This window comes from Octopus bimaculoides, chromosome 2 (genome assembly GCF_046866305.1).
Source record: "Octopus bimaculoides isolate indiv1 chromosome 2, ASM4686630v1, whole genome shotgun sequence".
Classification (NCBI taxonomy): Eukaryota; Metazoa; Mollusca; class Cephalopoda; order Octopoda; family Octopodidae; genus Octopus; species Octopus bimaculoides.
In genome coordinates, this window is record NC_142929.1 from 95105874 (window position 1) to 95130965 (window position 25092).

The 25092-nt window shown below is 37.5% G+C and overlaps 1 protein-coding gene across 4 annotated transcripts; it reads right to left on the reverse strand.

The window, feature by feature from the left end:
- Nucleotides 1-1142: 1142 nt before the first annotated feature.
- Nucleotides 1143-25092, reverse strand: LOC106871758 (baculoviral IAP repeat-containing protein 7-like). Of its 4 annotated transcripts, XM_089347214.1 has the most exons (5): nt 24959-25000; nt 24007-24074; nt 9731-9956; nt 6956-7102; nt 1416-1555 (listed from the first exon to the last, which is right to left on the reverse strand). In XM_089347214.1, the coding sequence occupies exons 3-4, from the start codon at nt 9900-9902 to the stop codon at nt 6966-6968; spliced, it is 309 nt and encodes a 102-aa protein (XP_089203340.1). In that variant the 5' UTR covers nt 9903-9956; nt 24007-24074; nt 24959-25000; the 3' UTR covers nt 1416-1555; nt 6956-6965. The 4 variants fall into 4 exon arrangements, with proteins under 4 accessions (XP_089203338.1, XP_089203340.1, XP_089203339.1 ...); XM_089347212.1 differs by lacking the exon at nt 24007-24074 and having other exon boundaries at nt 1143-1555; nt 24959-25092; XM_089347213.1 differs by lacking the exon at nt 24007-24074 and having other exon boundaries at nt 24955-25049.

A 25092-nucleotide genomic window follows, 5' to 3' on the forward strand; every position in this document is an offset into this window, starting at 1 on the left:
TCTCCTCTTCGCACATTCATTGTACTATGCTGCTGATACAATTAAAATAGCAGTGGATTTCTTCAGCTAATTGTAGTACATTACTTTCAGTGCAACCTGGGATGTTACATAAACTATTTGACCCTCCCTTCAACATTTTACCTCTCCTTTGCTCATCTTTTATCTTCTTAGCTCTCCCACTATTAGAGACCTCATTATACTTACATGTACCTCAAACTTTACCTAAACTCTTAACTGGCCCTTTTGCATTGAAACCCATAATTCATGGTTGCCATTTATCTACACCTTTCTTTCCATCATTCTTTTACTACTATTTTATTTAGTGATGGAAATGCAACCAGTACTTTGCTCCAACAAGATCAAAAGGCCCTCACAATGTAGGGTTGTGAGGACTGTTTCGTCTTGTTGAAGTCAGAACAACCTCTCAAGTGTTGGTACCAGGAAAAATGTACCCAATGCACTCTGTAAGTTGGTTGGTATTTGGAAGGGGATCCAACTGAAGAAACTAAATAAAAAATGTTAACTTATGATCTCCCAAACTATCTACAAGAGCAGAAATGACCAGTCCATTCAATGCCAGTATGGGAAGTGGAAGGGAATTGAGTTTTTGATGATGACATACAATATATTTTTTTTTCTGTGTTTATTAGTGTCAAGTTGCACCATTTTGTCAAAAACAGTAACTTGAGCTTTTGATAAATAGATATTGGTGAAAATACAAAACTGAACAAATACTGGGGTCAATATAACTGATTAAAAAGCATTGAAGTGGTGCTCCTGCTTGGCCACAGCATAACTAAAGTCAAGAAGAAGGATACTGTGTATTGTGTATATAATCTTGCCTCACAGGTAGAACTTGGGTTATGAATGAGTCCTATTAAGTCTGTCTATAGTTTGAAACATGTATATGTGTGTCTGTGTTTGTCCCCCCCAACATTGATTGACAACCGATGCTGGTGTGTTTACATCCCCGTAACTTAGCGGTTCGGCAAAAGAGATCGATAGAATAAGTACTAGGCTTCCAAAGAATAAGTCTTAGCGTCGATTTGCTCGACTAAAGACGGTGCTCCAGCATGGCCATAGTCAAATGACTGAAACAATTAAAAGAGTAAAGAGTAATTGTGTTTAGTGTGAGTCAAATGTCTGTTTAATATATAGTTTACTTAAAATATGTTAGATATTATAATGCTGTAACAATAAACATGTATGTGGTACAAATAGATATATAGGTAGTACAAAAACATTGATGAAACATTTCTGAAATAGTTCAAACAGCCCTTCCTCTTGATAACAAACCACTCAAAATGTGCAATTTTTCTTTCTGATGTTACATGTGTCACAAACTGTTAAGGCTTTGCAAAGGTCAGTTTGTAACTATGGATGTTTCCAAGTTAAATGTTCGTTTAACTGTCTGTGTAGGAATAATTATATATAGTTTCAATATGGCAAAATAGCTTTATGGTTTCTTTTCAATTTTTAGCAGCAGCAGCAAAATATATATGAAGTCACAGACAGATGTGGATATCTTGAGATAATTTTACATCATACCACAGGCCTGAAATATAATAAGAACTGAAATAATTATATAATCAGTATTTAATTTCACATCTTAAAGGAGTAATACAGAAGGTTGAATGAAATTAACAATACTTCCTTTTGTTCAACAAATCTGCACCATGTTCATTTGAAGAAAATGTACGCAAAATATATTAATTCAAAGTTGTAGTTTACCCAAAATATAGCATTACCATACACCTTACAAATTTCAAATTTGTTGAGACTTACTTTGACAGATTATACCATTTCTTCTGAGATTAAATATAATTTGATATAATGTTATAAATCTTATTTCGTTAGTTATTTTCGATAATCCACAAAAGAAAGGCAAGAGTTATTTCCCTTATGTTACTATAGTCGGCTAGGCCATTAACAACACTCTAATTTCAACAGTACATATTCAGGAACAAAAGTTTTTACTACTTTGTTGTTGTTGGCACGACGTCGAGGGTTCCAGTTGATCCGATCAACGGAACAGCCTGCTCGTGAAATTAACGTGCAAGTGGCTGAGCACTCCACAGACACGTGTACCGTTAACGTAGTTCTCGGGGATATTCAGCATGACACAGTGTGACAAGGCTGACCCTTTGAATTACAGGCACAACAGAAACAGGAAGTAAGAGTGAGAGAAAGTTGTGGTGAAAGAGTACAGCAGGGTTCGCCACCATCCCCTGCCGGAGCCTCGTGGAGCTTTTAGGTGTTTTCGCTCAATAAACACTTACAACACCTTGTCTGGGAATCGAAACCGCGAGCCTATGACCGTGAGTCCGCTGCCCTAACCACTGGGCCATTGCGCCTCCACTCATATATTGTATATGGAAGTAATATGCAAAAGACAGGAACCACTTTCATACTTAAAGAGGAATGTAATTAAAAAAAAAAACAAAATGAAAAAGAAAGAAACTTCTGAGAGCGAATAAAATCTGACCAGAAGCTGACTTTTTCAAACAGATACAGTGGAACTGTCATAAAGTTGTGGAAGTGCAACAAAATGTTCAAAAATAGTGCAGGAGTGGCTGTATAGTAAAAAGCTTGCTTCCCAACCACATAGTTCTGGGTTCAGTCCCACTGCCTGGCACCTTGGGCAAGTATCTTCTACTATAGTCTCGAGCTGACCAAAGCCTTGTGAGTGGATTTGGTAGATGGAATCTGAAAGAAGCCCGTCATATATGCATATAATATATTTATGTGTGTGTGTGTGTGTCTGTGTTTGTCTGCCCACCATTGCTTGATAAGTGATGCTGGTGTGTTTACATGCCTGTAACTTAGCAGTTCGGCAAAAGAGCCCGATAGAATAAGTACTAGGCTTACAAAGAATAAGTCTTGGGGTTGATTTGTTCAACTAAAGGCGTTGCTCCAGCATGGTCGAAGTCAAATAACTGAAACAAGTAAAAGAATAAAAGAAAATGGAAAACAATATAACCATTTCTGTGAAGTCTGATAGCCAAAAGGACTCCAGCACAACGTAATTTTCTCTCTCTGTCTATAGCTGGTCTAGGGGAGATAACCTGTCCTTGCTAGCGCTAGACTTCTTGATGACCAAATGACGAATGACAGTAACAGATTTCTACCTGCCAGAGGTGAAGAGTTAAATTTGTTTTTGGACTAGAGCCTGATGAGTCGTTCGCGAAGCTACTGTCTTTGTGGGTGAGAAACCATTGGTCACTCCATGACCAGACATTAACATTATTACTTGACGTGATAAATTTATACACCAGTAGACCTCATAATTATGGACTTGAGGCAATTCAATTCTGGCTGGATCAATTCCCGAAAGAAATCCCAAACAGGATCAGTAAAGAATTCATTACTAAATCGGTTGAATTCATCTTACGAAACAATTACTTCATGTTTGACAATACTTTCTACCGACAAAAATCCGGAATTGCTATGGGCACTAGGGCAGCTCCAGTCATTGCGAACCTAACAATGGGTTACTTGGAAATAATAATATACCAGGAATCTTTATCCACCTTTGGAAACACCCTTTCCCAATACATAAAAGAAAATTGGAAAAGGTTCCTGGACGACTGTTTCATACTCTGGAATGAAAACACAGATGAACTCTTGAAATTCAAAAGTCTATTGAACAGTGTCAACCCAAACATACAGTTCACAATGGAGTACAACCAAAAGGAGCTCCCATTCTTGGATATACTAATTAAAAAAGTAAACCTAAAAATAGAAACGGACATATTTTACAAAACCACAGACGCCAAACAATACCTACTATTTGATTCATGCCACCCAAGACACACCAAGACAAACATCCCCTTCAACCTTGCAAGAAGGATATGCACAATAGTGTCAGAACAAAATACTAGAGACTACAGACTACAAGAACTCAAAAACACACTAACTGACAGACACTACCCAGTTCAACTCATAGAGGATGGAATCAGACGTGCATCACAAATTAACATAGAAAACTTAAGAAAAGTTAAACACAGCAACACACATTCCCCGAGAATACTGCCGTACATATCCACATACAACCCCAGAAACAAAGAAGCCTTCACCATCATCACCCAAAACATACCAATGCTACATAAGGTCCCCAAATTAAAGGAAATTTTACACACACACAAAATCATCAAAAGCCACAAACAACCAAAATCACTGAAAAAGATCCTCACAAAGGCAAAATTATTTTCCGAAACAACAGATGCGAAAGTAAAAAAATGTGGTCGACCAAATTGTGCAACATGCCCAAACATTCTAGAAGGTTCAGAATTCCTCTTCAAAGAGGGACAAAAATTCAAAGTTAAATCTAACTTTACTTGTGCCTCAGAAAATCTTATTTATGTAATATGCCCGGGCTGCCACGAGAACTACATAGGGTCCACAGGATTATCGCTCAGACGTAGATGCACTCTGCACCGCCAGCAGATTGCATGCCCAGAATACCGAATGATACCTTTTAGGGACCATATTGAGAAATGCGCAAAACAAATGCTACCACAATTTATAATCTTTCCTTTCTATCAATGTGCCATTAAAACACCAACACAGATTAGATTAAATAAGGAAACCTTTTTCATTCAAAAGTACAAACCCAAACTTAACCATTGCTAACACATTTAAATAAGGAAATTCATCACCCCACTGAGAAAAAAGGAAAAAAATATAGAACAAAACCATGGTAAATTAATCAAATTCTACCACCTCCTAGATTTCGATTATCTCCCCTATACCGGAAGAAATCCCTAATTACCTCCCCCTATCAAGAACTCTTCTTTTTCAGACTGGAGCGAACACGTTACAATGAAGTAGAGAAATTTGAAAAGACAACACGAAACCGGTTATTTCTCAAATACGATGTTTATATACCAAAAAGATTTTCTAACATTTTTCTAACATTTTTCTGACATAATTTAAATATATACTTTAACCATGTAACACAAGCCTTCTGTAGTTTTTTCACTCTTATTATCTTTTATATATATATATATATATATATATATATATATATATATATATATATATTTTTTTTCCGAGCGAGATCGTTGCCGGTGCCCCTGGACTGGCTCATGTGCGGGTGATACATGAAATCTTTCGAGCGGGATCGTTGCCAGTCCTCCTGGACTGGCTCATGTGCGGGCGACACATGATAACTTTCGAGCGAGATCGTTGCCAGTGCCCCTGAATTGGCTCATGTGAGGGCGACACATGAAATCTTTCCGAGCGGGATCGTTGCCGGTGCCCCTGGGCTGGCTCTTGTGTGGGCGATACATGAGGTTTTTCGAGCGAGATCGTTGCCAGTGCCCCTGGACTGGCTCTTGTGCTGGTGACACATGAAATTTCTTCGAGCGAGATCGTTGCCGGTGCCCCTGAACTGGCTCTTGTGTGGGGTTGTTGTAGGATTTTTGAGCGAGATCGTTGCTGGTGCCCCTGGACTGGCTCTTGTGCGGGTGACACATGAGGTTTCTCGAGCGAGATGAGCGTGGCCGTTGCCAGTACCGCCTGACTGGCCTTCGTGCGGGTGACACGTAAAAGCACCCACTACACTCTCTGAGTGGTTGGCGTTAGGAAGGGCATCCAGCTGTGGAAACACTGCCAAATCAGATTGGAGCCTGGTGTAGCCATCTGGTTTCACCAGTCCTCAGTCAAATCGTCCAACCCATGCTAGCATGGAAAGCGGACGTTAAATGACGACGACGATATATATGTGCTGTGCGCGAGAAGACCCGGCAAATCAAGTGAGATCGTTGCCAGGGTCCCTGGACTGGCTCTTGTGCGGGTAGCACATAAGATGCACCATTTTGAGCGTGACCGTTGCCAGTGCCGCCTGACTGGCCTTCGTAGGGTTTTCGAGCGAGATCGTTGCCAGTGCCCCTGGACTGGCTTTTGTGTGGGTGGCACATAAAAGACACCATTTCGAGCATGGCCATTGCCAGTACCGCCTGACTGGCCTTCGTGCGGGTGACACATAAAAGCACCCACTACACTCTCTGAGTGGTTGGCGTCAGGAAGGGCATCCAGCTGTAGAAACTCTGCCAAATTAGATTGGAGCCTGGTGTTGCCATCCGGTTTCACCAGTCCTCAGTCAAATCGTCCAACCCATGCTAGCATGGAAGGCGGACGTTAAATGATGATGATGATGATGATGATATATATATATATATAATATATATCTATATTTTTAGAGAGAGACACACACACATTCACACACAGACACACACACACGTACACACAAACACTCACGCACACACAGGGACACATACACACAATAATAAACAACTTTTGTCCTCATGTCTAATTTCATAGAAAAGGTTGCACTGTGAAACAGACATAATGTAAACTTCTTTGCAGGTTCACAGTACTGGCAATGTTATGATACCCTTTGACCTGTAGATAATCAGCTCATTAAAAGAAAATTCTAAAAACAATATCTTAGGAATTAATAAAAGTAAAGTTTGAAACAAATTAACATGACATTTTGATGGAAGGTTTTTATTTAGAACACTTTAAAATGCAAGTTTGTATCTTAAAACCAAAAGTGATCTCAGCTAAGATGGTATCAAGAGGGTTAATCTCTCTTAAGCATGCTTATCATCTTAATCCTTTAGCATTTAAACCAGCCACATCTGGTTCAAACTGTGTTCAAACTGGCCAGATCCAACACTTTACAGCTACCCTACAATGTCATTCTAAAAATTAACAATCACATCACTGAAATCTCAAAACTATGCGATAATACATAATTAATTCAAAACAATGTCAATAAATAAGAATTATATCTGACAGATTAATCCGAGTGCCAAAGGGTTAAATAAAGAATAATACATTGGACAACGTTGTCTTAAGATAACCACAAGATGAATGATAATGAATATCATTGATCATAAGTCTGCTCAGTCATTGACAATCTGGGGATAAATAATAATAAAAATCTTACTTTTTAGTGATTAGCATTTCTTTAACTTCTTCTTTATAAATACACAATTTGGGTAAGTTTTGAAATGTTCCATCATTGGATTATCATTTGCAGTCCATTTATTCAGTCCTCCATCACAATGAAAGCATATGGTACGGTCCTCAGGGCCTGGAAGAAGGTTACTTGAAATTATGAACCTGGTACAATTCTAGAAATTATATCTATTATTTCTAAAAGTTGATGTTTATTTGTATCATGAAACATTAACAGCATTCCTTAATAAATCTTTACCAATCTTCACTGCTTGATCCAGATGCAGCCCAGAAAATGCCATTGTAATGACCTCATCTAGAATTGCTGTAACTTTAAACCAAAATATCAGGTCCATTCATTCTACTCTTAAGTTGTCATTTAACCTTACATAAAATGACAGTCCAGTGTACAATATTAGCAAAAGATTTGGACAGGCTGAAGTATTAAAGCAGGTAAAACTGATATAAAGAGACAAGTGCACAATGTCTCACAGAATTGCATTTCAGGCTCTCAGTCACACCTTAATAGATCTTGGAGGTAATACTAGCATCATGGTTGGAATCAATGTTTTGCTTGGGTAATTTCAGGTAAATTCTACCAGTCATCCCATTTGTTAATAAGTTGAGAGCATATCTCAGAGAAACCTATATTTAGAGATAAGAGGAAATACTTCATCTTTCTACTTATATGAACACTGAACTTAATAGATATATCCCAGTAGAACAGTTCACACAATTTTTATTTCAGTTGGGTACAATAGTCAGTTATCAGCTGACATTGAGAATGAAATTGTTAAGTAAAATATATATATATAAAAAAAAGAGGAACAATAAATCTTCAGCATCTCTCAAGAAATGATATTGAAATTCTTCTCACAGAATTATAGAAACCATGAGTAGGAAGGCATCATGGAAGGCAGATGATAAGTGATGAGTAGCTTTATGACAGCTCCATTCTAACACACAAAAATAGCATTACGTATGATATGAACTCCACCATAATTTGACAGGCACCAGCCTAATCCAGGTGGTACAAGAGAGTTCTCATTGTAATTGACATTAGCATTGCTGTCAGCTATCCAACAGAATTTCTTAATTCTCTTCAGCTGACTCCCATGTCACCTCTAAATCTGTAGCTGAAAGGAGGAGCACCTATCATGTTGCTAAGAAATTAGCAAGTACCAAAACTGTAACATTACAAGACTAACAAAACTTTTATGTCCTGTGCAATCAAAATCACCACACTAGCTAGTTGGGTCAAGGGGGATGTCTTCATTTCCTATTGAATATGTAATATCAGTTTCTAGTGATACTGCCTTGTTCAATGACCATGACTTAGTCTCAAGGACAGTTCCATAGGGCTACTATAGTTGAACTAACATGTCCAAGATTCTGTGATAATCAGATCTATGTTGCAAGTTCATGTTAAACTAAGCAGGCATCTTTTCAGCAATGCATCAAACAACAGAACAAGGAATGTGTACCCCAGAATTCTTGCTAAATAAACATTTTTATTAGAACTGTTTCTGTTTTATGTGTCGCATATCAATTTAGAGTTACAAGACAATATATAAAATAAAACATATAAAAATTATAGATAAACAGTCACAAAAGTTTCCATACATCATAGAAACCTGAAAAACAACTTTTGATACGTATAAGCATTACAATAAAAAGTATGCAAATATAATTCTACACAAAAGGTACAAACAAACAATGGTACTTCTGCATACATTCATTCATGAGAGCAGGGCAAGTGTTTATGTCAGTTGTGTTCAATTAATAAATTGTAATGTCAAAGTCTCTGCATGTGCATATTTAAGTGTGCAGATTCATATGGTGTGTGTGTTTGTTTCCAACACCAAAAAAATACTGTCACCAAAACAGGCTGAATGTCCAGTTAACCATGCAAAATTGTCAGTGTCCACATAGCTGCAACCAATTTTTTCATTCCATCATTTAAAAACATCGTCTGGCACTCCTTGAATGATTATGGCAATAACTACCATGTGTTCTCATCCCAAAGATATATTCAATATCTCAGTATCTATTCCTTATGACTACCCTACTTTCTTTACCTTCAAATCCTTATGGTTTTTTCAATCTCAATAATTGGCCTCTCTCTTTTGGAATCACTTAGGATAATCTGGATAATCTCTCTCTCTCTCTCTCTCTCCTTTTCATGCATATTTTTATTTTCTCTGATCAGCAATTGCTTATAGTAAAATTTCCATGCCTCTTTTAAGATGTTTGCATGACAATTGTTTTGTAATATGAAATGCAAAATATGTGGATCAAGCAAAACTACTTTATGGTTTTCAGTTCTGCCTCCAGAGTTATGTTTCTTTATACCCAAGGCCAGCTTGCTTTTTGTCTGTTAATCTGCTGTTGTTGTTAATGAAATTGATAAGATAAGTACCTGAAAAAGTATGAGAGTTGATATAATCAATTAAAATCCTTGAAGGTGGTCTGATCATAATGGTTTTTGATTTAGACAGAAGGCAAACAATTTTTAGGAGAGGTTTAATTGATATCAACCTCATTACTTTATTTTAATAACCCTCAGTGGAATGAAAGCTGAACTTGACCCTACTGGATTTGAAATCTATAAATAAAAACCCAAAATAAAGTTATTTCATCCAGTACTCGAATGATTCTGTTAGCCTGCAACCATCTTATAATGGCATTTTTCTGATGCTCTAATGATTCTATCAGCTCACCACTCTAGATAGTTTCACCATAAAAAGAAAGAAGAAAAGAATACCTTCAAAGAAGAAACCAGCTTCAGCCAAATCCTTTTTATCAGGTTTGCCAGTTTGGGGCCAAGCATGAAATGATTTTAGACGCTCTTCATATTTTACATACTTGATATGTAAAGGAGATGGTTTTGAAATACAAGATGAGAAGATTCCATCTATGTCATCAGTAGTTTCCATGTTTGTCAATACTTGCAACTAACAGCAACACACTGGGATATTATATATATGTAGCTGAAAAGAATAAAAGGTAAAATGTACAAATAGCATTTTCGTTTATATATTTCATATAAAATACAGCACTTGAAATTCTGTAGCAATAATTTTAAAATGTCTCTTTATGAAATTAGATGTTTATATATACATATATATATATGAGAGAGAAAGGGTGGGGAGTTTTTGAAGTGATGTACAGATATTGTATATTTAGAATAATAAGGTAGTCAGAATGTTTGATGATTAGATATATATTTTTTATTTACATTTTTTTACTGCTTTCTTCCATTATGGGATTTATCAAAAAGGGGTTTAAAGTTAGATTTCTTGGCCTTTTTATAAATAAAAATTTTGTGGGGTTTGCCAAGCAAAGGAGAAGAAAGAAGAAAAACTTTGTTTTTGAGAAGAAGGGGGCAGTGAAGAGGTGTGGCTTTAGTATTGGTATGGTCAGACTTGTTTGTTTAGTACTTAGTGGGGAAGGAAAAAGAATTTTTGTATTTGAATTAATCAAGGTTTTAATTGAAAAACCAGATGTTGTTTTGAGTTTCTTCAGTAAAAATTAAAATTGCATTTCCAGGTTTTGTTCTTTTGTATTCATTAAAGAATAGTTGTATTGATGTGGTCAACTTTTTTTGATTGAAATTCTAAATGCTTTCCAAAGAGTGATTTTTTAGTTCAACCCATCTAAATTATGCAAAAATGAAAATAACACTGACGTCTCATTTTAACAGATATATTTACCAAAATTAAATTAAAATATCTTGAAATACTAAAGAATAGATTTATTTAATAAAATCGCCATTGATTTCAACCATGACATCCAGACGATTTCGGAATCTCCTGCAACTCTTCTGGACAATCTCCTTGTTTAAATTGATGAATGCTGCCATAATCCTTGCCTTCAGTTTTACCACAGTCTTCATCTTTGGTGTTACAAGGAGTTTTGTTAGTCGCTTGCTCAACTGCACCCTACACATAATAAAGGAAATTGTAGTCTGGGGAGTAAGGTGGCCAGATGTTAGGGGTGATGTGGTCACAGAAATTGTCTGACAGCCATGACAGGGATCTCCAGCTTGTGCGGCATGGTGCAGAGTTCTGTTGCCAGACATAGGGTCTTCCAGCAGCCACCCTCTTGACCCAAAGCAGCACTACCTCCACCAGGCACTTGATGTAGGCCTCTGTGTTGAGTATGAGGCTGTGTGAGAAGGTGAATGGGGGTGTAGCATCATCATCATTAGTGATCACTTCAAACACCATGATGTTGACTGGATGTTTGATTTTTATCACTCTTGGTGCATGTTTTGGGCACATGGCAAGACAATGGTTGTCCTGTGTGTTCACCATCTGATCCTGGCTGAAAATTTTCTCATCTGAGAAAAACCAAAGCATGTTTGGTTGGAGGGGATACTTGAGTTTGTTCAAAAGCTTCGTAGCGCAGTCTTTCCTCTTGTTCTTGATAGCCTGGGAAAAAACTTGGCCCTTTCTCATGTTGTATGAGGAATATCTAATGTCTTCATGCACTACCTGCCTGATAAGAAACTCAGACACTTCCTTGTCCCTGGCAGTGGACCTTATTCACTTGCAGGAATCATTGTCAATCATGGCCTGGATCTCACCAACAAATTCAGGAGTTCTTTTCTTATCAGAACAATCAAAATGAGTTTTCCGAGCTGCCATACCTTTGTAATCACCATTAGATTCATCCAACTCTTTCCGAATCCTCTGCACTATCCTCAGATTGACACCCAAACACTCTGAAATGTTCACAATAGTGCTTCTGGTGCAAATGCTAAGTAGTACACATTGTTGTTTCCAAATTTCGGCAGAGTGAATTGTGTCATGGTGCTGTTTTTCTCACAGATGGTACCCAATTACCCTACCATACTGTGTAGTCGACAAAATCAAAAACAAACAATGCCCATGAGCAAAATTAAAAAAAACATAACATGGCAACAATTTACCCATTGCACCCTATATATATATATATATATATAAATGTTAATTCTCTAAATGAAGTATTAACAGTAACTGCACGATAAAGTGTAGTATATTGCCACTTAAGTGTGGCTGACCCCTAGGGGTGGATGTTACTGTTGCTTTTAGCCCCAGGAGGACATCTCCTCCAGCTGGTTTATCGACACACGACTGTGTCCTGTTTGCCAAGGGAAGTTATCCCTCTCACCACGATCTGTAGCACGAACGGATCCGGATTTCAGGGTTATTTCGGCAGAGTGAATTGTGTCATGGTGCTGTTTTTCTCACAGATGGTGCCCAATTACCCTACCATACTGTGTAGTCGACAAAATCAAAAACAAACAATGTCCATGAGCAAAATTAAAAAAAACATAAAATGGCAACAATTTACCCATTGCACCCTATATATATATTGTCTCTCTCACCGAGGTCAGTAGCTATCGAACGCCGACGAAGGGAAATAACCCTGAAATCCGGATCCGTTCGTGCTACAGATCGTGGTGAGAGGGATAACTTCCCTTGGCAAACAGGACACAGTCGTGTGTCGATAAGCCAGCTGGAGGAGATGTCCTCCTGGGGCTAAAAGCAACAGTAACATCCACCCCTAGGGGTCAGCCACACTTAAGTGGCAATATACTACACTTTATCGTGCAGTTACTGTTAATACTACATTTAGAGAATTAACATTGCTTGTTTTCACCTTTTCGATATCAGTGAAGAATTTCACTGGAAAAGTAGATATAAGATTGCCAGGATTTTGTCTCTCTCACCGAGGTCAGTAGCTATCGAACGCCAACGAAGGGAAATAACCCTGAAATCCGGATCCGTTCGTGCTACAGATCGTGGTGAGAGGGATAACTTCCCTTGGCAAACAGGACACAGTCGTGTGTCGATAAGCCAGCTGGAGGAGATGTCCTCCTGGGGCTAAAAGCAACAGTAACATCCACCCCTAGGGGTCAGCCACACTTAAGTGGCAATATACTACACTTTATATATATATATATATATATATATATATATATATATATATATATATATAAATAATAATAAAGGAGTTACGACACAAAAACGTATAAATTCAAATGAACATATTTATCTTCTTCAATATATATTTCAGTATAAAGAATTCATTAAGAGGCTTAAATCAAAATTTCTTTACACATCATTCAGGAATAAATATAACATCAGAAAAAATACATTCCGTTTAAAAACACAAATCGTTCATGGCGAAAAAATTTCACAATTACAAAAACCGAACAAAATTTTTAAAGTTTTAGCAAAAAGAACGCTATTACCTACATACAGGCATCCGCACGTGCGCCAGTACACACACGCACACACGTTCATACGCGCACACACGTTCATGCACGCACACACGTGCACTCTCACATGTATATGTATGCATACACAAAGAAGCAAAGTTCACAAGTCATAAACACATACACACACACACACACATACATCCACACATATATATATATATAAATATAAAAATATGTTAAAAAACCTTATTTTAAAATATATTATAAAATTATATATACATATACAAAAAAAAACAAACCCTATACACATACAAACCACCATACACACACATATACGCATACATACATATATACATATATATACATGTACATATACATATACACACACACACATATACATACATGCACACATATATGCATATATACATATATATATATATATACATATATATATATATACACACACATACAAAACATCACACACACACACATATATATATATATATATACACATATACATACATAAACATACATATATGTACATATACATATACATATATATATACATATACATATACATACATATGTATACACATACACACACATACATACATATATATATACACATATACACATACATATATACACACATACAAAACATTACCCACACACACATATATATATATATATATACACATACATACATATAAGTATATATACACATGTACATACATACACACATACATATACATACACATACCCATATACATATATACACACACATACACACATACATACACATATATACACACATTTTTCCACGTATACCTATGCATATGTATATACACTTGCACATGTATATGAACAGATGTACGAATAAGTAAATAGAGCAATAGCAGAACTAAAAATACTAAAACCCAGACCTTAATACCCGATCATAACAAAGTTCTGTTATAGGAGAAATAAACAATGAAATTATCTAAACCAAAAATAAGTATATATATATATATATATATATATATATATATATATATATATATATATATATATATATATATACACACATAGATAGATAGATAGACATAAAACCAAAAAGGAAAAATTCATTTGTCACTATGCATATAACCCCCTTTGTTATTTCATATCATCATCATCATCATTGTCGTTTAACGTCCGCTTTCTGTGGTGGCATGGGTTGGATGGTTTGACTGAGGGCTGGTGAGCCAGAATGCTGCACCAGGTGCCAATCCAATCTGGCAATGTTTCTACAGCTGGATACTCTTCCTAACGCCAACCACTACGAGAGTGTAGTGGGTGCTTTTTATGTGCCACTGTCACGAGGGCCAGTCAAGTGGTACTGGCATTGGCCATGCTTGAATGGTGCTTTTCACGTTACTTTTATCCTTTCGTGGGTCAGTTGAACCCTGGGGTAGCTGTAATTCACTATCCACGCTACCAGAGAAGTTCAGGCCTTGTGCCTATAATAGAAAGGCTTATTATTATCATCATCATCATCATTATTATTATTATTATTAGCATGCCGGGTGAAATGCTTAACAGTATTTCATCTGCTGCTATGTTCTGAGTTCAAATACTGCCAAGGTTGACTTTGCCTGGGGTCGATAAAATAAGTACCAGTTATACACTAGGGTTAATGTAATCAACTTAATCTCTTCCCCCAAATTTGAGGCCTTGTGCTTCCAGTAGAAAGGATTATTATTATTATCATTATTATTATTGTTAGCATGCCAGGCGAAATGCTTAGTGGTATTTCGTCTGCCACTATGTTCTGAGTTCAAATACTACTGAGGTCAACTTTACCTTTCATCTGTTCGAGGTTGATAAAATAAGTACCAGTTGAACACTGGGATCAATGTAACTGACTCATCTCCTCCCCCAAAATTGCTGCCCTTGAGGCAAAATTTGAAATTATCATTATTATTATTATTATTATTATTATTATTATTATGATTATTATCATCTTATAATAATTCTGCTTGTTCCTCCATTACTTAGCCTGTCCATAATGCTTTCACATGACTAATTGAAGGGTGGTGGTGAGTGAAATGTGTAACTTTTTTTAATTAAGTTTTTTTTTCTCCATTACTTAACCTGCCTGTAATGCTTTCATGTGATTAGTTGAAGGGAAAGGCAGAGAGTGATAGAAAATGAGGCTAAGGTGAAGAGTGAGAGAGAAGGTGGGAAAGTGTTGTGTATTAAGTCAATAGAATTGTGAATAAAGTATATTTAGAGCATTAAGTAACTATCATATTCCAATTTCTTTCACTTTTCAATGAGTAGCAGATGAGCGACTATCTTTTGATACAGATACAACACAGGCTACACTTTAGGTTTTTTGGATAAAGTTTTCAGAAATAACTCAATAAGCTTATCATTAATTCCATGAAATATTCATGGGTCCTGCTCGTTATTATTATTATAAATAGAATATATTTATTCAATGGATGTTGGGGAACATTTTACATATTATTGCTGTTATTGTTGATGTGGTTCAATTCATGTCAGTCCTGAATGAGCAAATCCATGATCAAAGACACCTCTTGAGGAGGAATTTCAACCATGTTTCGTGGTCTGCTACCACAACAGCTCCTTTATAGGATCCAGTTAGCTCAAGACATCATCAGGAGGAACCACGTCCGGTTTCGGCCCCTACTCTTCTACAATTTTGACGTGGCGGGGCCCCCACTTTTGGAGGTGTCTTCAGCTCTGGTGTTGGGTGCATGTCTTCTTTCTTTTATTCCCTGGCCTCTTCGATGTAGTGAACTACCTGACTGTAATGTCATGCTGTTTTGCAGTTTAGTGTAATGTAACAACTTACTGTAATATAGAATAGGGTAGGAATATAGTATAATGTAAAGTAGTGTGGCAGTTAGTGTAATGTAGAGTAGTGTAGCAGTTTAGTTCAATATAGGGTAGTATAATGTAATAGTGTGGGCATAGGTAGAAACTCTATAAGATGTACCCAGTGCAAGCTATGGACACATAAGAGGTGCAGCAATATCAAAGGAAGGTTAACTAGGAAGTTAGTTTTGGTATGTGGCATATGTTCAGGAGCAATAAACACTGAAAATGTGCAGAAAAGAACTTAGGCCACATTCCAGGGAGAAAAACTAGACTTAATTGATAGCTTCCGCTATCTAGGTGACCAAGTTAGTAGTGGGGGAGGGTGCGCTGAAAGTGTAGCTGCTAGAATAAGAATAGCCTGGGCAAAGTTCAGAGAGCTCTTGCTTCTGCTGGTGACAAGGAGCCTCTCACTCAAAGTAAAAGGCAGACTGTATGACGTATGTGTACGAAGAGCCATGTTTCATGGCAGTGAAACATGGGCCGTGACTGCTGAGGACATGCGTAGGCTCACAAGGAATGAAGCCAGTATGCTCCGATGGATGTGTAATGTCAGTGTGCATACTAGACAGAGTGTAAGTACTTTGAGAGAAAAGTTGAACCTAAGAAGCATCAGTTGTAGTGTGCAAGAGAGACAATTGCACTGGTATGGTCATGTAGCGAGAATGGATGAGGATAGCTGTGTGAAAAAGTGCCACACCCTAGCAGTTGAGGGAACCTGTGGAAGAGGTAGGCCCAGGTAGACCTGGGATGAGGTGGTGAGGCACGACCTTTGAACATTGGGCCTCACTGAGGCGTTGACTTCTGACCGAGACCTTTGGAAATATGCTGTGCGTGAGAAGACCCGGCAAGCCAAGTGAGACCTAAATCCAAGGCCTCTGCCAGGGATGTAGCCAGCCCACTTGTGTGTACCTTCCTTCATTGGACACTAAACTCCGCTTGTGAAGACCTGTTGAGGCAAGTGAAATCGAAATTGAACTAAATTCGACAACTGGCACCCATGCCAACATCGTCTCCTTCACTGGACAAGAAACTTGGCTTGCGAAGACCTGTTGGAGAAAGCGAAAGCGAAATCGTGATGGCACCTGTGCCCAGCGTCGCCTTCCTGGCACTTGTGCCGGTGGCATGTGTAAAGACACTAGAGCAAGATCATTGCCAGTGCCGCCGGAGTGGCTGCTGTGCAGGTGGCACATAAAATACACCATTTTGAGCGTGGCCATTGCCAGTACCACTTGACTGGCCTTCGTGCTGGTGGCACGTAAAAGCACCCACTACACTCTCCGAGTGGTTGGCATTAGGAAGGGCATCCAGCTGTAGAAACTCTGCCAAATCAGATTGGAGCCTGGTGTAGCCATCTGGTTCACCAGTCCTCAGTCAAATCGTCCAACCCATGCTAGCATGGAAAGTGGACGTTAAACGATGATGATAATGATGATGATGATGAATACATTGTAGCTGTAATGTAAATGACTTAAAAGTTGAAATAATATTATCTCTTGAATAACAGGAGTTCAAGGTTTCAAACAGAACATTTAGTGATTTCAATAGTGCATTTACATGAAATTTTTGAGTCACTAATGTAGCTTCTCAGCTATAAAAAATTTATGTAAAGAAGTGCTGATCTCTAACTGTGGGGGGAACCTGTGGTAGCAGCAGATCCAGGAAGACATGGGATGAGGTGGTGAAGCATGACCTTTGAGCCTCACAGAGGCAATGACTGGTGACCGAGACCTTTGGCGATGTACTGTACTTGAGAGGACCCATCAAGCCAAGTGCACTCGTGCAAAAGAACATCTTTTGAATGTTGGGCCACATGGAGTCAAAGTGGCTGAATTCCTTTTGAGCATTGAGCCTGATGCAGGAAAAGTGGCTGGGTTTCTTTCGAGCGTTGGGCCTCACAGAGGCAAAGTGGCTGAGTTCCTTTTGAGTGTTGGACTGCATGGAGGCAATGACCAAAACCTTTGGCATTACGTCATGCTTGAGAAGAAGACCCATCAAGCCGATCAAAATCGCAGTCATAGCAGATACTGGTGTCACTTGAATTGGCACCCATGCCAGTGGCATGTAAATGCACCCCGGTGTCACACAAATATCGCCCATGCTGGTGGCACATAAACGCACCCATTACACTCTTGGAGTGGTTGGCGTTAAGAAGGGCATCCAACCATAGAAAACCAAGCCAAATCAGACGAGTCTGGTGCAGCCTTCCAGAGTGCCAGCCCGGTCAAACCCATGCCAGCATGGACAATGGATGTTAAATGATGATGATGATGATGATGATGATGATATATTTAATGATGAAGGTGAAGATACATATACATACATGCTTGAGAAGATACATCAAGCTAAGTGAATCACAGTTGTTGCCAGTGCTGGTGACATGTAAAAGGCACTCATGCTGGTGATATGTAAAAAACACCCAGTACACTCTGTAAAGTGGCTGGCGTTAGGAAGGGCATCCAACCATAGAAACCATGCCAGAACAGATGACTGGAGCCTGGTGCAACTCTCCAGCTTACCAGTCCCATTCAAACCATCTAACCTGTGCCAACATGGAAAATGTATGTTAAATGATGATGATGATGATGATGATGGCGATGATGATGATATTATCTATAATCATAATTAACAGATGATATTCCTGAGTATTAATTAGAAAATTGTAAACAGAATGACAACTTGCACATTTTTATTCTTAATACATTCAAATATGCTAATTTCTGTTTTGTTTCTTCACAGAGTATCTCCTTCATGATGTGTTCATTCTGAGACAGTTGGTGTTTCAACATCATTATGTCTTGTTAGGATGTGGAGGCGCAATGGCCCAGTGGTTAGGGCAGCGGACTCACGGTCATAGGATCGCGGTTTCGATTCCCAAACCGGGTGTTGTGAGTGTTTATTGAGTAAAAACACCTAAAGCTCCACGAGGCTCCGGCAGGGGATGGTGGCGAACCCTGCTGTACTCTTTCACCACAACTTTCTCTCACTCTTACTTCCTATTTCTGTTGTGCCTGTAATTCAAAGGGTCAGCCTTGTCACACTGTGTCACGCTGAATATCCCCGAGAACTACGTTAAAGGTACACGTGTCTGTGGAGTCCTCAGCCACTTGCACATTAATTTCACGAGCAGGCTGTTCCGTTGATCGGATCAACTGGAACCCTTGACGTCGTAAGCGACGGAGTGCCAAGAGAGAGAGATGTCTTGTTAGGTAGAAACAGCCTTGGTCAAAGAATTTTGTCATTTTATGATTTCAGTAAACAAACTGTTTGCTGATCCATGCTCATATCAGCCAAATAATAATAAATCATTATATGTATGGTAAACAAGATTCAAAACAAGGACTTATATGTGTATTCTTAAAACATTCCTGCAGATTTAAATGTATATATGCTAATCAGTATTGTGCTTTGTCACAGGAGAACAGCTTCTCCTTTACGATAAATATGTGTTTATAATATACTTGATTCATTAGTACAGGGGATTCTGGGACAACTAGTGTTTTGACATTGTTGTGCCTTGTTAGCCAGGAGCAACCCAGGGACAAAAAATCTATTATTATTCCACAAACGAAAAAAATTTAGATTGAATATAAACAGGAAAAATGAGAAGCATAATCCAATGGTAATAGATGTAATGTGATGATTGCTATGACTATTTGTATCCAGGAAATGGCATGGGATGAATGGTTTGACTGAAGACTGGCAAGCCAGGAGGCTGCACCAAGCTCCGATCTGATCTGGCAAGGCTTCTACAGCTGGATGCCCTTCCAAACGCCAACCACTCTGAGTGGGTGCCTTTTATGTGCCACCGGCACAGGGGTCAGTCAGGTGGTACTGGCATTGACCACACTCAAATGGTCCTTTTTACATGCCACTGGCATGGGAGCCAGTCAGGTGGTACTAGCATCGACCACGCTTGAATGGTGCTTTTTATGGGCTACCGGCATGGGTGCCAGTCAGGTGGTAAGAAGTCCTGAAAATAAGGACAGTCAGATGTAACTACAATTTGGTACTTCACTTTGACTTAATTTTTGTCATAATTTTCTTAATGGAGTATATTTTAATGAAATTTTGCATAGAGATGCTATGAAAGATCTAGATGACAATCATATTGAACTTTATACCTTTTTAAACCATTCTGCAATTCGCTCAAGATCATTACATACACAAAAAAGATCTATGATAGTAACCTGATTTATATTACTGATTATCAAAATGAAATTGGAAAGCATAATAAATAAAAATTCCCAGTTTATGTTCTTCATGCAATACAAATCAAAAGTATACAGTAACAATACTTACAATTTGAACTGAAATAAGCTAAATGAGCAATTTCTTTAATCATTCTCTCCAATTTCATGTTGATAATGAATAATATAAATAAATATAATGTCATAACTTTTTTTTTTTTGTGCAAGGCAGCAAGCTGGCAGAAACGTTAGCACGCTGGGTGAAATGCTTAACTGTATTTCATCTGTCTTTATGTTTTATAGGCGTAGGAGTGGCTGTGTGCAGGCTGGAGAAGAGGTATCTGTCACAAGACAGATTCATGAGAAGATGGAAGCCGGTGGCGAGGAAGCTGGGAGTGTTTGGCACCAGGTAAGTGGGAGCCAAAAACAAGTTAAAGAAAAAGCAAGGGGTCTACCCTGGTGGTCGGATGCCTGTCCTTCAGGAAAGCCATTACAAATTGCATCTGTAATGAGCAATGCTTCAATCAAACATTGTAAATATAATCCAATTTTTATTGTATATTTAAAATTGTAAATATTTAATCGATACAGCTACTTCACCCCTTTTATGTTTGTCTGTCCTTGTTGGTCCTATCTTTGTAATGCCTTTATGGCAAATATTTATGAAATAAAGTAGCTTGCTTACCAACCACATGGTTCTGGGTTCAGTCCCACTGCGTGGCACCTTGGGCAAGTGTCTTCTACTATAGCCTCGGACTGACCAAAGCCTTGTGAGTGGATTTGGCAGACGGAAACTGAAAGAAGCCCATCGTATATATGTATATATATATATATATATATATATATGTGTGTGCGTGTGCATGTTTGTGTGTCTGTGTTTGTCCCCCCAACATCGCTTGGCAACTGTTGCTGGTGTGTTTACGTCCCCGTAACTTAGCAGTTCGGCAAAAGAGACCAATAGAATAAGTACTAGGCTTACAAAGAATAAGTCCTGGGGTCGATTTGCTCGACTAAAGGTGGTGCTCCAGCATGGCCGCAGTCAAATGACTGAAACAAGTAAAAGAGTAATGACCTGAAGCAAATTATATAATGATAAAAAGACATTCATTTCTTTTCTTCCTGACTTTGTTTCCTCATATCTTTCAGAAAAATTGGTATTTTTTAATGACATTTTCTACAAATACCTTTTAGGTGGTGTACATTATGATGATGTTGGAATTGAATGTGGAAAAAAAAAATAGTGGGTGCACATTTACATACTGACACACATATATCTACAAAATGAAACTTGATATTTTGAAAAATATTGTTAAGTGTGTTCATATGGATGTTTGCTTTTTCTTTAATTACATTCCTATGTAATCATAATCTACACCATCTGAAAGTTATTTGAATAAAATTTAATAGAAAAACATCTGTTTTTCTGAAAGTCATGAAGATATAGGTGCATGGCTGTGTGGCAAGTAGCTTGCTTCCCAGCCACATGGTTCTGGGCTCAGTTCCACTGTGTGGAACTTTGGGCAAATGTCGTCTACTATAGTTGTGAGCCAACCAAAGCCTTGTGAGTGGATTTGGTAGACGGAAACTGAAAGAAGCCTGGTCGTATATATGTGTGTCTTTATGTCCATGTTTGTTTCCCCATCACCATTTGACAACCAGTGTTGGTATGTTTATGCCTTCATTACTTAGTGGTTCGGCAAAAGAGCAGCAGAATAAGTAGTACTAGGCTAAAGAAATAAGTTCTGGGGGTCAATATGTTTGACTAAAAACTCTTCAAGGCAGTGCTCCAGCATGGCTGCAGTCAAAATGACTGAATCGAGTAAAAGAATAAAGTTGTTGGTTTCGTGTGTGTGTGTGTGTGTGTGTGTGTGCGCGCGCGTGTGTGTGTGTGTGTGTGTGCGTAGGGGGACTTCTGAAGGTATGTCTTGAAAGTGTAACTCTGTAAAAGTTCATTAACAAAAACATGCCTTTTAAAGACAATGAGTAAGCTTAAGTAGGGTGGGACGCGAAATTTTTTTCCTAAAAGTGTTCTGGACCCCAGTTATGAACTCATTTGCATACAGCCAATCAGAGCTCATCTATCAAACTAATTTACAAGCGCATAACAAGTGATGGATGACAAGATAAGGTCACTTGTATTGTCCCTGTTTGTAAGCCCTTTATGGGTAATTAAAAATAAAAGATAAGGTCACTTGGGTAAGGAATGACCATGCTTCTTTCGTCTTTTAATAATGCTTGTTGTTCTTGTTCTTGTTTCAACCACGGCTGCCTCTGCATAGTTATTTGTGTTGTTTACTTTGTAAAGCAGTAAAGGGAGAAGGTTGCTTGCACATCACCCTCTACCCATATTTTTCCCATCCACATCGTTACCATATGGGGCCCTAACAAAATCCGATAATAGGTATAGATGTAAATCTATCTAATTCTTGTCTCCTTCTGAAATTAGGCATAACTTGGCGATCGGTCGACTTACAACACCATTCTTTGTCTTGAAGGGCGATGTAATCCATTTTAGCATAACGGTTACATTAAAGAGTTAACATATTAGGATAATGGCTTTCTTTGGTGGTTTATTTGAGAGAACGAAACACAAGTATGTCCTAACTAATGAATGTGGAGCAAGATTACAAATGATCAGTTTTAAGATTGATGATTGCAAATGAATTATTTAAACTAAATCATTCGATTTATTTTAAACTAGATATAAAGAACGGTTAAGAATAATAGCTATAATTAGTGCCAATTAAATAGCTATTATTTTGAATAATCTTAAAACTGACAATGACAGCCAGTTACCTTCTTCCCTTTATTGGTTAGGACAGTTATCTTTGTTCGTTCATTCATTAAGTCAGCCCATTCATTCATTCATTCATTCATTCAATCTCCATCTGTCTGCCTGTCTGTCTGTCTGTTTGCCTGTCTCTCTCTCTCTCTCTCCTTCACTGTAAAGGATTGTTAAGTTATATATGAAAGTTATTTTGAAAGTTTGAAAGTTATTTTGCTTTGTACTTAAATATATTTCACTTACTTTTCATTTGCCTTTCCCACTCCCGTCTACACAACTATATTAATGAGATATTTTAAGGTGGTGGAGAGTGTCTGTGTATGTGTATGTATATGTATGTGTGGAAGATGTAGGGAGTTCAGCAAGGGAAAAAGGGTTCATTTATCCAAGCCTAAACTGCAAACGTAATATACTTACTTGCGTCTGAATAACATGGTGACTAAATGCGAGTCATAAATATCATAGTCATTCTGACGATATCAATAACTATAGACAAGCAGGCTATCCACATGCTAGAAATAACAGCAAAATCTCACAAAACTGCGATAACATAATGAAATTTTGAAAATGCGATTTTTGAAAAAAAATTTTTTTTCAGAATCGGATCCTCCATAACCAAAAACGTGGGATTAGGTAAAAAAAAAATCAATATAAATCCATTTTACCCGAATTTATGACGGAAAAATCGGATCTTGTGAATTTTCCGAAAGTCCCCTTCCCACCCACCAGGGCCGTCAGCTCGCATTCGTTTTTCTTATTCGTTTTCCACACACTTGTTTGTATCCCCCAGGCTGGTTTATTTATCTTTTTTTTTGTTCCCGAGTGAAGGTCTTTATATTGACCAACCGGCCTACCCCTCTATAATATCAACTGCTCTAGATTTTATAGTGTGCTTCTCCTCCAGATTTATGTATTTCTACAAAAGATCCTATATATAGTCCCCGTAACTTAGCGGTTCGGCAAAAAGAGACTGATAGAATAAATACTAGGCTTACAAAGAATAAGTCCTGGGGTTGATATGCTCGACTAAAGGCGGTGCTCCAACATGGCCACAGTCAAATGACTGAAACAAGTAAAAGAGTATATTATTATTATCTCGGTTGAAAAAACTTTGACAATGTAAATATGTTAATAGTTACCATGGGTAGCAAAAATCACACAAAAACTAGGATATCACACCCGTTTAATAGGTAGAAATACCAAGTTAAAGTGATGTATTTTGAGTAGATATGAAGAATAATAATAAATGGAGCAAAACGCATATAAACAATAAGTTCCTTTAAAGAACGTATTGTTTATATGCGTGTTGCTCCATTTATTATTATTCATATATATATATATATATATATATATATATATATGTGTGTGTGTGTGTGCGTGTGCACGCGTGTGTGTGTGCATGCATGTAAGGGGTTTGCTTTTTTCGGTCTTTATTTGTGTTTATTGTTTTATAATTTTTTGTGTTCTCTGTTTCGTCTATATTTCTAATTTAATCTTTTTCTAAATTATGTTACGTTTATATGTTATATGATATATGACAATAAAAACCTTTATTTTTAATCAAAGGTTACAGGTGAAAAGTAAAAGTGGAGACAGCACGGATGTATGTTTAAAGATTATTTTAACTTCTTTTTTCTGTCAATACAGAAGTATTGTTATATTTGTTACATAAAGAGACTTTTATAAAACAAGACCAGTTTCGATGTGTAAGTCCATCTTATTAAAAATCCAAAGTCAAAAATTAGGGAAAAACTTAAAAAGTAGAAATTAAGACAGCTTGTTCTCATATTCTTTGTGTAATTAAGAACATAATTAATATTTTCTGTTTTTATAATATTAATCATATTTTTCCAAGATAAAACAATCCTGATCTCTCTCTCTCTCACTCACTTTAACTGTCTAACCTTTTTAGCTTATAAAATTAATTAAAAGAAACTGTTTACCTACTTTAGTTTCAGGAATTTGAAATAAGTCGTGAACAGTTAAGTGACGAGTTCGACCACGCTTCTACGACCATATAAAATAATAAACATGTGTTGTAATGTGACGATTAAACATTTATACTATGGAAGATCATTCGC